The 13,289-nt window shown below is 53.9% G+C and overlaps 1 protein-coding gene across 1 annotated transcript in view; it reads right to left on the bottom strand.

The window, feature by feature from the left end:
- Positions 1–9,986, bottom strand: part of KCNN3 (potassium calcium-activated channel subfamily N member 3) — a gene marked incomplete at both ends in the record, with an annotated part of 146,929 nt that extends 136,943 nt beyond the window's left edge. The window contains one exon of the mRNA XM_084243765.1: positions 9,039–9,986. Coding sequence (XP_084099891.1) covers positions 9,039–9,986 — 948 coding nt within the window. The remainder of the gene's footprint in view (positions 1–9,038) is intronic.
- Positions 9,987–13,289: the final 3,303 nt, after the last annotated feature.

The raw sequence follows: 13,289 nt of genomic DNA, 5'->3' as shown, positions 1-13,289 counted from the left end.
ATGACTTCTCTGGGTCTGGAGGCCCACGTGAGGGCCCTGCCCACCCAGGCTGGCTCACTTGAACACCAGAGCGCCTGGCCATGCAGGGAGACGTGGTTGATACCAAGCCAGAGGAGGCCTTGCCTGGGTCATCCCACTAATTCCATCTGAGTTGCTGTAAAGGCAACAGCCTGAGCCAGAGCAACACACTCACCCTAGGCCAGCAGCTCGGGCCTCCCCACATGTGGGGCTCTGTGGAGACTGGTGATCAAGTCATCATCTACCCCGTGGAAGTCAGAAAAGACAGGAAGGAAATGGCTCAGCCCCAATTCGTTAAAAATCAGAAATCTTCTTAAAATGGAGAAAAGACTGCAAAAATGCCTGCTAGTGGTACTTTGAGAGGATGCGGGCAGGTGGCAACTCAGGCCAAGGCACTAGGAAGGCCCAGCATTTATTGGCAGCTGGGAAGGGCAGTCAGTCAGCCGCTGCTTACTCAACGATTATCATGTTTAACTCTCCCCAGGCTGGGAATGCAGCTGTCTCCTTTCACAAATGGGGAAACTGAGCCTCAGAAAATTGGAGTCACTGGCTTCTGGTCACCCAGCAGCGAGGAGTGAATTAACCCCTGGGAGCATCTTCCTGCCTCTCTGCGGCCTCCTTCAGGCAGCCAGCTCATCTCCCGTGGCCTTCTCCCTGCCTCCCAGGTGGCCCTGGTGAAGTCACCCACTTTCCTGGGCTTCTCCACCTATAACTCAAGCTGAACACCCAACAACAGTGCTTGTAGATGCCAGCTGGCAGGCTGGTGCCCGCCAGCACTAAGGGAAAGGCACCAGTTCGTTCAGCCCCCGTGGGAGCATCCTTTAAGACAGATTTCTCGTTCATTTGACACTGAGCACCATGCCTGTCCTTTAAGAAAAATACCCAACAAGCTGATACAAAAATAACAGATGCCAATTTGCATATTATACCATACATCATTTGCATGTTGTTCATTTAGTGTCATCCAGGTGCTGCTCAGAATACCACTCTGGTTACCTCGAGACCAGGACACATAGGGAGAGTATGGCCTCCACGCAGGACAAGCCCTGGTCCCTGGCACGTCCCTAGCATTGCTTTTCTTCCCTCTTCCTGTCCCAAGACAGCCTCTCCCTTGCCCCATGCTCACACACTCTTTCTGCCTGGTCATCATGTATCCCCCGACCTTCCTTCGGGCCTCTCAGCCTCTGGCCTGGCTCCATGGATTTATTTTTGTTCTCTCTCCACCTGTCCTATTTTGCATGTCCACACCCAATTAGCTGTGCCCAGACGACAAATCGCTGACTCTGAGTGTAGACTAACTGGGCCCATGAGGTAAGACGGCTCCAGAAGCCTAAGTCAGGCCACCACTGTGGACCTGCCTTCCAGAGAACACCCTGCTTCCCTCTCACTTGCACAGATTCACCCGCGGGGGCCCATCCAGACACAGGATGGGCAGCTAGTCACCAAGCTAGGGCCACTTGATTTTATCAGAAAGGGTACACCTCCCACCTGGGCCCCCTCTTCCAGAGCCCCTTGCAACCATTCCCTGTATGCACAGGTGCCATGCCACTTGTGCCCCCCCCCACCCCTGCTCCTCCAGTGGCCTTGGGTAAACAGGAGCATCTTCTAAGTCCTGATCTCACAAAAGCAACGGCTAGCAGAGGTCAAGGCATGGGGTGCCCGGCTCCCATGCTGGCTGCTCAATTAAGATCACCTCTGAGAAAAGAGGAGCATCAAGTCCCCAGGGCCTGAGGGGAGAGAACTCTGAGCCCTGGCAATTGCAGACATTGTCTAAATGTCAAATGACTCCTAGGCCCTCGCACCGACCATGAACGTGCTGTTCCCTGCTTGGAGCTTCCTAGGATGAGCCCCAAGACCAGCAACTCACCCAGGCTTCTCGACCTGCCCCATGTATACCCTGTGCAGAAACTCCAGACTACCCTGCTCCATTCACTACCACTTCCCCTCTGCCCTGTCTCCCAACCTTCTCACAGTCAGAATGGCCCCCTCCCTCTGACAAGATGACCCACCCATCTTGTCTAATCCTCAGGAGCCACCCCACCTCCTACAGGAAGCCTCCCAATATCCCACAGCACCACCAAAAACCACAGTCCAACCCGGATAGATGCTGCCTGGGTACAGGCCTGACACCCCTAAGAACAAGTTTAAGGACCATAGCTTGATGTTTTGGTGGCGGAAAATGATAAACACACATTCAGTGAAGTCAAAAGTCTTGGGAGCAGGAAAGAAGTTTGGCATCCGAGTCCCACCGTGATGTTTAAGTTAGAGAGACAGACCAGAGAAGTGAAGGGAGTTGACTAAGCCACACAGCAAGTCAGAAGCCCCTGCTAAGATGGCTTCAAGGCAGAGACTTTCTTTAATACTAATGGCTACTGATGACACTAAAAAAACGTGGCATCACAGTAGGAAACTGGGATTCAAAGAGGAAGAGGAAATTTCTAGCATAAAGGATGGAGAAGCCCTTGGAGTTTCCCTCACTTAAATCCCCAGCAGAGGTTTGTGATTGATTTGAAACAGGGAGATAAGTAGTCCACCAGAGACCTGAATTCTCATTTTAGAACCATCTTTCCTGAGACGGACGCTGGGAACAAGCCACTCAACCCCTCTGTGACTCAGCTTTCTCTTCTGGGAAATACTGATTTGTCCTGGGGAGCACAACAGGACTGATTATAATGACTCCCAGGGTCCTGCAGGGGATCCCGGAGCAAGCATGGAAACACCTTGTGAGATGTAAGATGCTAAGCCCTGGTAGATGGCCCCCAAAAAGTTGCCCTGCAGCCCAGTGCCAGACCAGATGAGAAGGGGACCAAGGGGAGAAAAAGGGAGGGGCAGGGAGGCCAGAGAGCTGTGTGTGGAAGTGTCCCAACAGGTGTAGGGCCGCTGGCTCTCAGCAGAGTGGAGTCATGCGGTGGGGCGATAGTACGAGCACCAGTAACCCAGGCCTTCGTAGCTCTCTACCCTGTCTGTAACCCCCTGGCCTCTCTCAGCTGCGCCAGCATCTCCCGGAAAGCAGTATTCATTGTCCTGCAGGTGGGGAGCACACAGGACTGAGCATGGAACTGTCCACAGCCCAGACCAGCTGCCCCTAGGACACTGCCTTCTTTTGGTACCAGCACCTTCTCTCCACCTTCCATCAAGCCCCTTCCTGCCATTCTCTTGGTGAAGTTCCTCCCACCCCAACATTTTGCATTATGGTCTCAGGCCCATAAACCTTGATTTGTCTCTTAGAAGAATGATGAGCAGTTTACCCAGCAGCAGCAGCAGCAGGCAAGGAAGGGCATAAACTTGAGAGTCAGATAGGCCTGGTTCTTATTCCAGCACCACCCCCTATAGCACCGTCAGCTTGGCAGGTGACTTCATTACCAAGAGGGCCATGACCGCCACCTACTTCCAGGACTCTGGAGTGTGGAGAGGTCTGGCACTGAGCAAACAGTGCCTGCCTTCCCCTCTCCTGTCACCCAGCAGCATTCACAGGCTGCACGCAGCGCCAGCCCAGAGATGAAGCAGTGCATCCCTGCCCCCCCCACCCCTCCTCCCTCCTTTCTCTCCATCCCAGCTGATCTCCTGGGGGTGGCATGACAAGGTGGGGGGAGGGGGCACCAAACCCATTAGCCTCCTCCGGACTTTCCTCCCCAGAAAAAAAAAGGCACTAGAATTTTCCTCCCCACGGCTCCAGAGAACAGCACCATCTTAAAATTCCCCCACCCTCGTTATTTAAAGGGGAATAGGTGGCTTTCTCCTTTCTCTCTCTCCCTTTGGGGTTTTGAAAGAAAGAAGAAAAACAGCTAGGTGCTGGCCTGCCTGCCACTGAGCTGAGTAAAGCGGTATTTCATCAATACGAGCCGCCCCCTCACACCCCTTCTCTCTCACTCTCTCATACACACTCATTTTCTCCCCCAAATGTGCTTTACAAATAACTGCAACCAAACCAAGCTCTCTGCTCTGATCTCACATTTCCTTCCAGGCCTCGGCTTCGTTATAGAGGTTACTCAGATTTCTTTTGAGTTTGCTTCTTTTCACCTTATGTATTTTTTAAAGCAGATCTTTTGACCATGGCCTCACTATTCCCCTTCCTGAAAGTCCACTAAGGGAACTGCAAGGCCATGCAACAGCTTACTAATTAGCCTTGTGGTGGATAAAGACCCCAGAGATGGCGGGTGACACTGCCTGCAAAGAAGGGAAGTCCGGATGTATCGTGAAGTGTCCCCCCCTGCCACCCCCCCCCGGCAGTTAAAAATAGTGTGGTGACAAGTAGAGGAGACGCACACATAAAAGTCAGCTCCCCACCCCCATCCCCCCGCCCTGCGGGTTACAAATGTTTGACTCATTTGCAGACTGTCCACATAGGGCACAAATAAAGTCACCACCCCCTGGTGACTCCCTAGATGGAAGACATCCTTTTCAGGTTCCCAGAACTGTCCTTGCCCTCCTGGGACCAAGCCATTCGGTGTGACCCGTGAAGATAAAACACGCGCTCAGTGGCCCTCGGGACTGACTCTCAGGCTCCTGCCTGTAACCCATCCCTTATAAAATGCCCTGCTTTCTGCACCCTGTCTTGCAAGTCATCCCAAAGGAGGACCCATGGAAAGAGGCCTGTCCTGTGCCTGCTTTCCCAGGATGCCCGAAACCACAGATATAAGAGCCCTTAAGTAATCTTCTCCCAAACAGCTGGATGCCCACCCCTGACACCAATGACAGCCACAACCCTGGTGCGCCTCTGCCCTTCTGCAGACAAGACCTCGTGACCAAGGACCACAGAGGGCCAGGGGGTTGGGACCTGTAATCCTATGAAATCATCCAGCTAGAGGCTGGGGGTGGACTCACCAACCTCTGAGGTCAGCAGACACAAAGGGTTGGCCCTAAGGGACCCCATTTTCTTTGAAGAGCATCAGGGGATTATTTCCATAAGCACCATCATATCAACCCCTCTGCCCATGGCCTGGGGGACCCAGCACAAGGTCAGACTGGGGTAGTGGGGCCTGCAAGAGACAGGACATTGGCAGGGTGGGCAGGAACAGGTCACGGGAAGGCAAAAGGTCAGTACTGCTTAGGAGACAAAACGAATGGATTGTGAGGCTGGGGGTGAAGGAGTGGTTTTAGGTTGTGCCAAAGTGGAGGAAAGGGAGAGCTGCCTGTTACCCTAGCAGCTCCTGTCCTCCCCTGTGATGTCCCCACATGAAGATGTCTGAGGTCCCTAAGTAACAAGGCTCTCCAGCGACTGGCCCGCTGGACAGAGGCACAGCTCAGCCACCAGCAGGATGGCTGGAAAGGGAAGCCCACTGCCTGTGGAGGAGAGGAGGCCAGGCCTTGCCCATCCTCAACTCTCTCTCAGCCCAGTGGACAGAGCACAGAAGACAGTTTAAGGCATCAGAGTGTGTGCCTCAAACCACCCCCCCCCAAAATAAAGAATCCCAAGGAGAGTCTCCTAACCCTCCTTGCCTTAATTCTGACCAGCACTAACATGGTAGAAACAACATGACTAAGATTTCTCAACAGGCTCTCTAGGCCTGGCCCTGCCATAGTGTCCAGGCGCTCAGAGAGTAGCCACCTATTTTAAAAAGCTCTAGACTCATTCAGCTCAGGGGCAGCCCAGCATCCCTGACTGAGAAGCCAGTCAGAGCCTTCTCCACAGTTCTCTCCATTTGGCCTCAGGGCCCTGGGTGTTTCTGAACAGCTCTCCTGTTATCTGAGCCCCACCTCAGCCTATGTGAGGGTGGGAGCAATCTCTTACCTCCTCACACTAGTTTCACACTAGTTCCCTAACACTAGTTAACTTTGAGTAGCTGAGGACATGCCATGTACCAGGCCCTAGTGGGGAAATCCGCACCCAGCAGAAAGGCCACAGCCCCCTGGAAAAAAGCAGAGACCCTCCAAGAGCAGCAGCTCAATCACTTGGGGGCTGTGGGGGCCTGTGAGTGAGAACTTCCACCATCAGTGCAGAATTATCCAATCTGACCAGGGCGCCTAGGGGGCCCCCATCCATCCTCCTGCCTCCAACTCATCAGCAATGCTAACCGGAAAGTTCTCCAGCAAAAGACACTAGCCCACCCTCCCCCAGTCTCCACTGACTATCTCTGAGTTCTCCCAGTTGGTGAGTTTTCATCCTAACCCAAACCCTCTTGTCACGGAGTTATTTTCTCCATGAGACTGGGGAACAGATGCTCCTCTACCCTCCAGCAGACCCGTGGTAAGAGGTGGTGTCTCATCAGAAGACCAGCCCCTTCTCAACTTCTTCCCTCCAGACACAGCTTCTCACTCACTCTCACTCAACAAGGCTTAGTTCCCAACCTGCTAAGATCCCAACTAACTCTGGAATCAGAGTTAGAGAACCGGGAAAGGTAGCTCTTTCCTCGCCTCATCATTAATAACCGCAACAGCAGTCCCGGGCGGGCAGGCACAGCACAGTGTGTCCTCCGCTTGTCTCATTAGTACATTCTCCCCACTTCACTGGGGAAGCAGGCTCCCAGAAGCTACATGGATTCTCCAAAATCACAGAACTGGAAGTGGCAGGCTGGGACTCAAACTTCAATTTTATTCTTTCAAATGATGCTATTTGCCTCTAGGACAGGAGAGGGCTAGTTGCTTACTTCCTCCTGTGATCAAGGGGCCTGACATAAGAGACACCCACAAAATACTGGCTCCATAATGACTCAAGGCACAGATGGAGTGATGGGGGATGAGTGAGCAGGTGAGCAGGTAAGCGCGGGACCTGCCCCTCACGCCCACAGCAATCACAAGGTGCACAGGAAGCAGCTATCAGCAGTTGAGGCAAGCAGGACCTTCCTCGTCGCTGCTCCCTCCCTGGTGCCATCAGCTGGTGGGTCAGTGATTTAGAAATGGAGGAAGCCCATCCCTTGGACCACCCCACCCTTCCTTCACCTAGAGTCGGCTTTCTGGGACGGGGAAGCTCCTTTGCCTGAGTACACCATCAAGGTGTACCATCAAGCCACTCATCAAGGTGGCTCCAGGTCCAGGCAGCGAAGAGGCCCCTTCCCTGCCCAGAAGCAACCTCCCTGCAGCAGCAAGTCAAATGTGTCCAGACGGAGCCCACACTGAGCAGTCTATGGGAAGAGCTGTTCCCTTAAGAGGTCACTGAAAAAGGAAATGCTGGTCTCGCCCCTTCCCCACACCCAAAACCCTTGATGCTTCATCAGCTCCTCCTCCACCCCACGAGGGTGACTGGAAGGAGCCAGGGCTATGCCCAGGGCAGCTGCCAGCCCTGCTGAAGCTGGCAGCCTCCTCTTCCAAAGTGCCCAGCAGGAGAGGCGGTTCTGAGAAGGCAGCAGCAGCAGAAGGACTCACAGACTCAGGCTCATTACCGGGAATGACTAAGTGAGCTGCAATTCCAGGGGAAACCCCACTCACTTCTGCTCACCAAGGGGTTCAAATCCTCGAGCTAAGTAGACAAATGAAGTCGGCTTCCAGGAGCTACCCTGGGATGGGGCAGCCCCTCTGAGTAGCTGGGTCCCCGGGGGGGCTTTCTGCCTGGAAGTCCAGCTTCTGCCTACTTGGGTCCTCTGACAGGTCTGCCCCACCCATTGCTTGAGCCTCGGAGCCTCTGTCAGAGCAAGGCTGGGATGGGGAAACCCGATCAGCACCTCGTAGGTTTTGCGGCTGGATTTCAACATGGAATGTGACAGTCTCGCAGCAGCTGTGCCCTGCCTGAAACAAGCTCTATTTGAAACCTCCAACAGCTGAACCCCTCCAAGCTACCCGCCAGCCAGCCCAGCTACCCCCAGCCCAAAATGACAAATAAGTAGAGAAATCCAAGCAACAAGCGAGCACGTGCACGCACACACACACCAACATATTGGAGGAGGAGAGTGTAGTGGGAAAAATCCACTTGTCCAACGATTCCCAGCCCTCCAAAGCCTTCCAGCCGGCAGCCAGCAGGAAGACTCCCAGCAAGCAGCACACTGACAGGAACCCACCTTCCTCAAAGCCCACTCTTTCAGAGGACTCGGTTTCCAAACCCCTTGTGGGAAGAAAACCCCCTCCTCGTCTTGGGGTTGGACTGAGAGGCTGGAACTGTGGGGCCAGCTCCCCCACTAGCCGTGCCTGAGTCTCCTTCCCGGGGCGCACTCACACACTCGAACACACACTCATCCTTATTTATCCCGAGAAGGAGTTGGGGTGGGAGGGGAGAGCCTGGGCTGAGTCGCTGCGCTGGGGGCGCAGGCGCTCGCTCAGGACTGCCTGGGAAACCCTGTCATCCCGTTCAGCGGGGCTCCCCCCAGCCCCCACCGGTGCCCAGGCTGGCCCATCTGCTCTGCCGGGTAACACCTGTAGCCATTTTTATCAGGGGATGTTGACGAGGCAGCAGCAGGTTTATTCTGAGTCCTCTTTCCTGAGGGAAAGGACCGCCGATTTCCTCTGCCTGTATTTTTACCCCATGTCCCCAGGAGGCTCAGGTCACGGCTGCTTTCGGATTTTGCCCTAAGTCTTGCAGGGAAGAGGAGGGAAAAGAAACTTGGGGAGAGAGGGAGAAGACAGATAGAATGGGGACTTGGGAAATAGCTAGGAATCCCCACCCCCCACCCAGACATTTATTTCTTTTTTATCCTCAGGAAAATGGAATGGAGCAGGGAGGGAGGAGCGGAGGGGAAGTCGCAAGGACTGGCAAGCACATCAAGGCGGAGTGTAATTAATTGGTGCGTTAAGCTGCTGGGTTATGCTTTAGTACGAGTGAGCCAGGAGGAAAAATGATTTCTCAGAAGGGATTCTTTAATCCTCCCTAACACAGAGTCTGCAAATTAGACACAGTGTATGGGGATGTCCCCCCACCTCCCCAAGAAGAGGAGGAATGAATTCTGCTGGGATTTGAAGAGATACCCTGGGAAGTTAGACTTCAATACCATTGAGCAAAAGCCTCTCCCCACCACCACCTCTCCTCTCGCTCTGTCCCTCTCCCCAGGCTCAATCTCTCTCCCCATTCTCTCTCTCTCTCTCTCTCCCCCCACCCCCCCACCTACCTACATATTCCTTTTGTTCAAGGTATAAAGAGAAACCGCAGCCCCTACCTTTGAGTACAAACCCCAAGAGAGCTCGGTCTCTATCACCATAACAACAATTCCAAACATCCCAAAAATCAGAGCATAGTCACTCAGTCGCTTTCTCTTTTCAAACAGGGCCCTCCTGTGTCCCAGCTTATAGCCAATGTTTTGGTTTTTCCGCTTGTTGGCTTTGGGGAAGGTGGTGCTGCTGGCGGTGGTGCCGGCGTGCTGGTGGTTGTGGGTAGCATTGGGGTGATGGAGCAGGGTCTGGTGGGCATGGTTGTCCTCCCGGGAGGAAATAATGATCTCGGGGGGATTGCTGGGGCTGAAGAGCTGGAGGGGTTGGCCCTCGGGTTCAGCCTCAATGAGGTTCCTCCGGGAGGCGCTGAGGCGGCTGAGGGGCTTCATGACCCCACCGCTGTACTTGCAGGAGCTCATGGCGATCTCTGTGAAAGGGTTGCTGTCCCGCCGGTGCACCAGGGGGCTGGCCTGCCGGTGCCGGCCGCCTCCACCAGGCCCACTTGTGGCTGTGGAACTTGGAGAGTGGCCAAGCAAGTGGTCATTGAGATTGAGCTGGCTGCCTTGCCTGGAGGAAGGGTGGAGAATGGTGGTGGAGTTGGACGAAGGGGGGGCCCTGAAAGCAGTGGGAGAGGAGTGCAGCAGGCCGGGATGGACAGGCTGGCTCTGGAGTTGAGCGAGCTGAGACAGGGGATGCGGTGGCTGCTGCTGCTGAAGCTGCGGAGGCTGAGGCTGCAACGGGGGTCCTGGGGGTTGCTGGGGGGCTGCTGGTGGCGCTGGCGGTGGTGGTGGTTGCTGCTGTTGCTGCTGCTGCTGCTGAAGCTGTTGTTGCTGCTGCTGTTGCTGCTGCTGCTGTTGTTGCTGCTGCTGTTCATCTCCAGAGGATGGACAGGGACACTTGGGGTCTTCATCCAGGTCCCCCACCCCCGAGTCATGGAAGTGCCCAGAAGTGTCCATCTTGGGGCCTGGCTGGATTCCCTGCAGCACAACCCCCCACCCCAAAGCCACCCTTGCTCCAAAGATGTCCTCAAAGAAAGTCAGGCATCCAAGCTCCCCCACCAGAGTGTCTTGGCTCCAGTCCTCTCTCTGGCTTGCTTCGGTTCTCTGGGGCCGCCTGGAGTCCAGACGCTGCCACTCAAGAATGCATTGTACCGGGCAGGGAGGAAGGCAGGAGGGGAGCTTGGAGAAAGAGAAGGGGGAGAAAGAACTCTGTCTCAGGAGATGGTCCTCTAGGAGCCTGTGAGGCCAGGCTCAGCTTCACTCCTCGCTGGCTCAATAGCTTTGCTCTCCTCCTCCTGCCACTGTTATATTGTAAGCCAAGCCCACTTATTAGCAGCTGGTCTCATTGGCTTGGCTTAACTCTCCAACCACCTCCTGGCCCCGCCCCCTCGTAGGCTCCGCCCCGGAGGAGGGGCCTGAGGGCCTCAGTTCCCAGCCCCGGCGGCGGCGGGCAGCGCGGCGAGGGTTGGGATCTGTAGTTTCCGCTCCCCACCCCGAGCTGGGCGGCTGCCCTCTGTCCCTCCGACAGGTATGGCAGAACCCCGTGAGGCCAAGGCGATAAGGGATGCACCCTCGCAGAGCGCGGGCAGCAGGGGCAGAGGGCCTCCTGAGGAGGGGCGGGGGACCCCCTGGCGGGGGTGGGGCGGGGGTGGGGCAGGAAGCCGGAAGACAAACCGTTATTAATAGTCAGGGTGTACGATAGATGCCTTCACGCATATTATCCAGTTACAGCCTCCAGAGCCCAAGGAGGTGGGTTTTTACCGGCTAATGCTCCAAGAGATTGAGTAACAACTTCAAGGTCACAGAAGCAGTGACCAGGATCCAGTGATGCCAGGTGCAGAAGCGCACCTACCACTGACAGAACGCCTGCAATATGTGTGCAGGCGCCTCTCTGTTATTTCTAACCCTCACATCAACCCTAAGAAAATGATGTCATCATTCTCCTTTTACAGAGGCAAACTGTATAAAAAAAAAAAAGAAAAAAAAGTCACTGAAGCTTAGATAAGTAACTTGCTAGATACTACCCCGCTTGTAATTAAGGGTGCTGGGATTTGAACCCAGGTCCATCTGACCCCACAGTCCCCACGCTGTCTCCCAGGATGTTCTTCCATTGTGCTCGTTGCAAAGTGGTTGCTCCAGGGCAAAGAAAGAAGCTGTGAAGGAGAAACTGTCTGCCGCAAAGCAGGGTGTGTGAAGTGGACCCTGGTTTCAGCCCTTCCCTGACAGCTGATGGGAGAGTCATCAGAGGGTCTGACAGGAACAATGGAGACCCCCTGGGGTTGCTCCCTAACTGATCTGTCCCATGGGACTCAGAATCAGAGCTAGGGACAGCTGCTGGCTTCCCAGGTTCAAAACCATGATCATCAAGTATTTATTAAGCTCCCACTGTGTGCAAAGGGAGTTCCAAAGAGATGGAACTAGAGTTGAATTAATTTCCATTTCTAACTGCAGCAGCCTTAGGGATCAGTGAGGAAGAGACATTAAGGGATTCCCCAGGCACTCCTAGGATTTTAAGAGGGAGACATCGTCCTGTCTTACTCCTGCTTCCCCATGCTCTGTTGCCTCTGTCCAACCCCTTTCCTACACACACACACACACACACACACACACAGGTGCATGTGTACACACACTGGCCCACACATGCACATATGCACACACTCATACTACACAGAGTTTCTAAAGCAAAAGTCCTGAATGGAGAGGGGCAGGTGGCCAGATCAGGGAGGAGCAGATTCCCATTAAACGAACGCGGAGTACCCTGTGTACCAGTCCTCACCTCTTTACTCCACTATCAGCACTGATGATTAAGAGCTAAATATTACTTGTAATATAAACCCATAATCTCAGAAGCCTGAATAATTCTAATTATTACTACACAATAATCTTGATTATTGTTATTATTATCAATGGCATGGTCATTTCCCCCTCCAAATCCACCACTGCACATCATAATGCTAGGACTCTGACACAAATCAGGGAATTCATTTATCTCCCATGGCTGGGTAGACTCTCCATTGCTTACCCCCAAACTCACCTCCTCCAGCTTGCCCTGCCTTCCCTTCCTTTCCCTTCTGCCTTCTTGGTTTCACTCCCTCCATCTCCAGGCAGGCCACCTATTTGGCTAAAGGCTGTAGATCATATATTTAGACCTTATGCTTTCCTAACAATTTATCATTACTATGTCCATAGTAGCAGAGATGTGGTGTTTGTATTGGTTTCAGGGCCAGACACAGCATCAAATTTCAGGGTCAGGCTCAGGCTCCAGGTCTAGGCATTTCTTTGTCCACTTCACTTGCTGCTGCCTCTGTGGAGCTTTCTGTGCCTGCTCCTGCCTCCTGTTTTACTGGAAGTACAGCCTTGAGTCTGTCCTTGAGTCTATCTCATCTCCAGGGATGGAGCTGAGAAACAGCCCGGGTGGTGAGGGAGGAGAGCCTGAACTGTGCCTGAACCAACGATCTCTTGGAGATCCATCTGAAACTGAGCTGAGCTTGACAGCTGATGCCAGCAACAACATATGAATGGGAGGAGGGCATGTCGGGTTGGAGCTAGGGCTCTAGGGTTGCACCACCGGGACTGGAGGCCCTCCCTGCCTGCAGGGAGCCTCAGTAGCTGAGGTGGGGGAGCCACCTTCTGATCCCCAGCTTTCCCACTCTATAAAACAAGAGTATAATTCCCCTATCTTACAGGGTTTGGAGGAAGATCCCATGCAAGCTAAAGGGGAGCTCCCCACCCACCCCGCACAGCCGCCCTGAAGCCCTCTGTGGCATGCTGGAGCTGGCTGATAAAAGCCAACTGTGCACATCTCATCTAACTCCACATTCAGCGAGGGCACATTGATAGCTTGGAATCAGTTACAGTGGGAGCATTTACACCACAGGAATCAGCAAACACTGCAAATGACTCTTGGGCTGACTTTTCCTGGCAAGCCAGTTGTTAAACATTTACTGCCATTAAACTTTTGCCTCCTACCCCATATCTTCTGTACAAAATGTGTACCCCACTCTCCTCTAAAGCACTCTCTAGGCACCCCCCTCCTTCCCTCTCACCACACAATCCTTGCCACTTGCTTGGTATGTGACTTTGGGCCAATTGATTAATCTCTCAGGGATCCAACCTCCTTAATTCCAAGGAGGCAGATAACACAGAGCAGGTCATACACTTTGTCACCGTGAAATGTTCATCCATGGGGCCCGAACATGTCAGGTTCCCATTCTGCTCTTGGGCCTCTTCCTACCATGACTGCAGGTCCAAATACTCACT

Source organism: Talpa europaea (assembly GCF_964194135.1).
Source record: "Talpa europaea genome assembly, chromosome: 9".
NCBI classification, from domain to species: domain Eukaryota; kingdom Metazoa; phylum Chordata; class Mammalia; order Eulipotyphla; family Talpidae; genus Talpa; species Talpa europaea.
The sequence above is the reverse complement of the archived record's forward strand: the minus strand, read 5'-3'. Positions and strand labels throughout refer to the sequence as shown.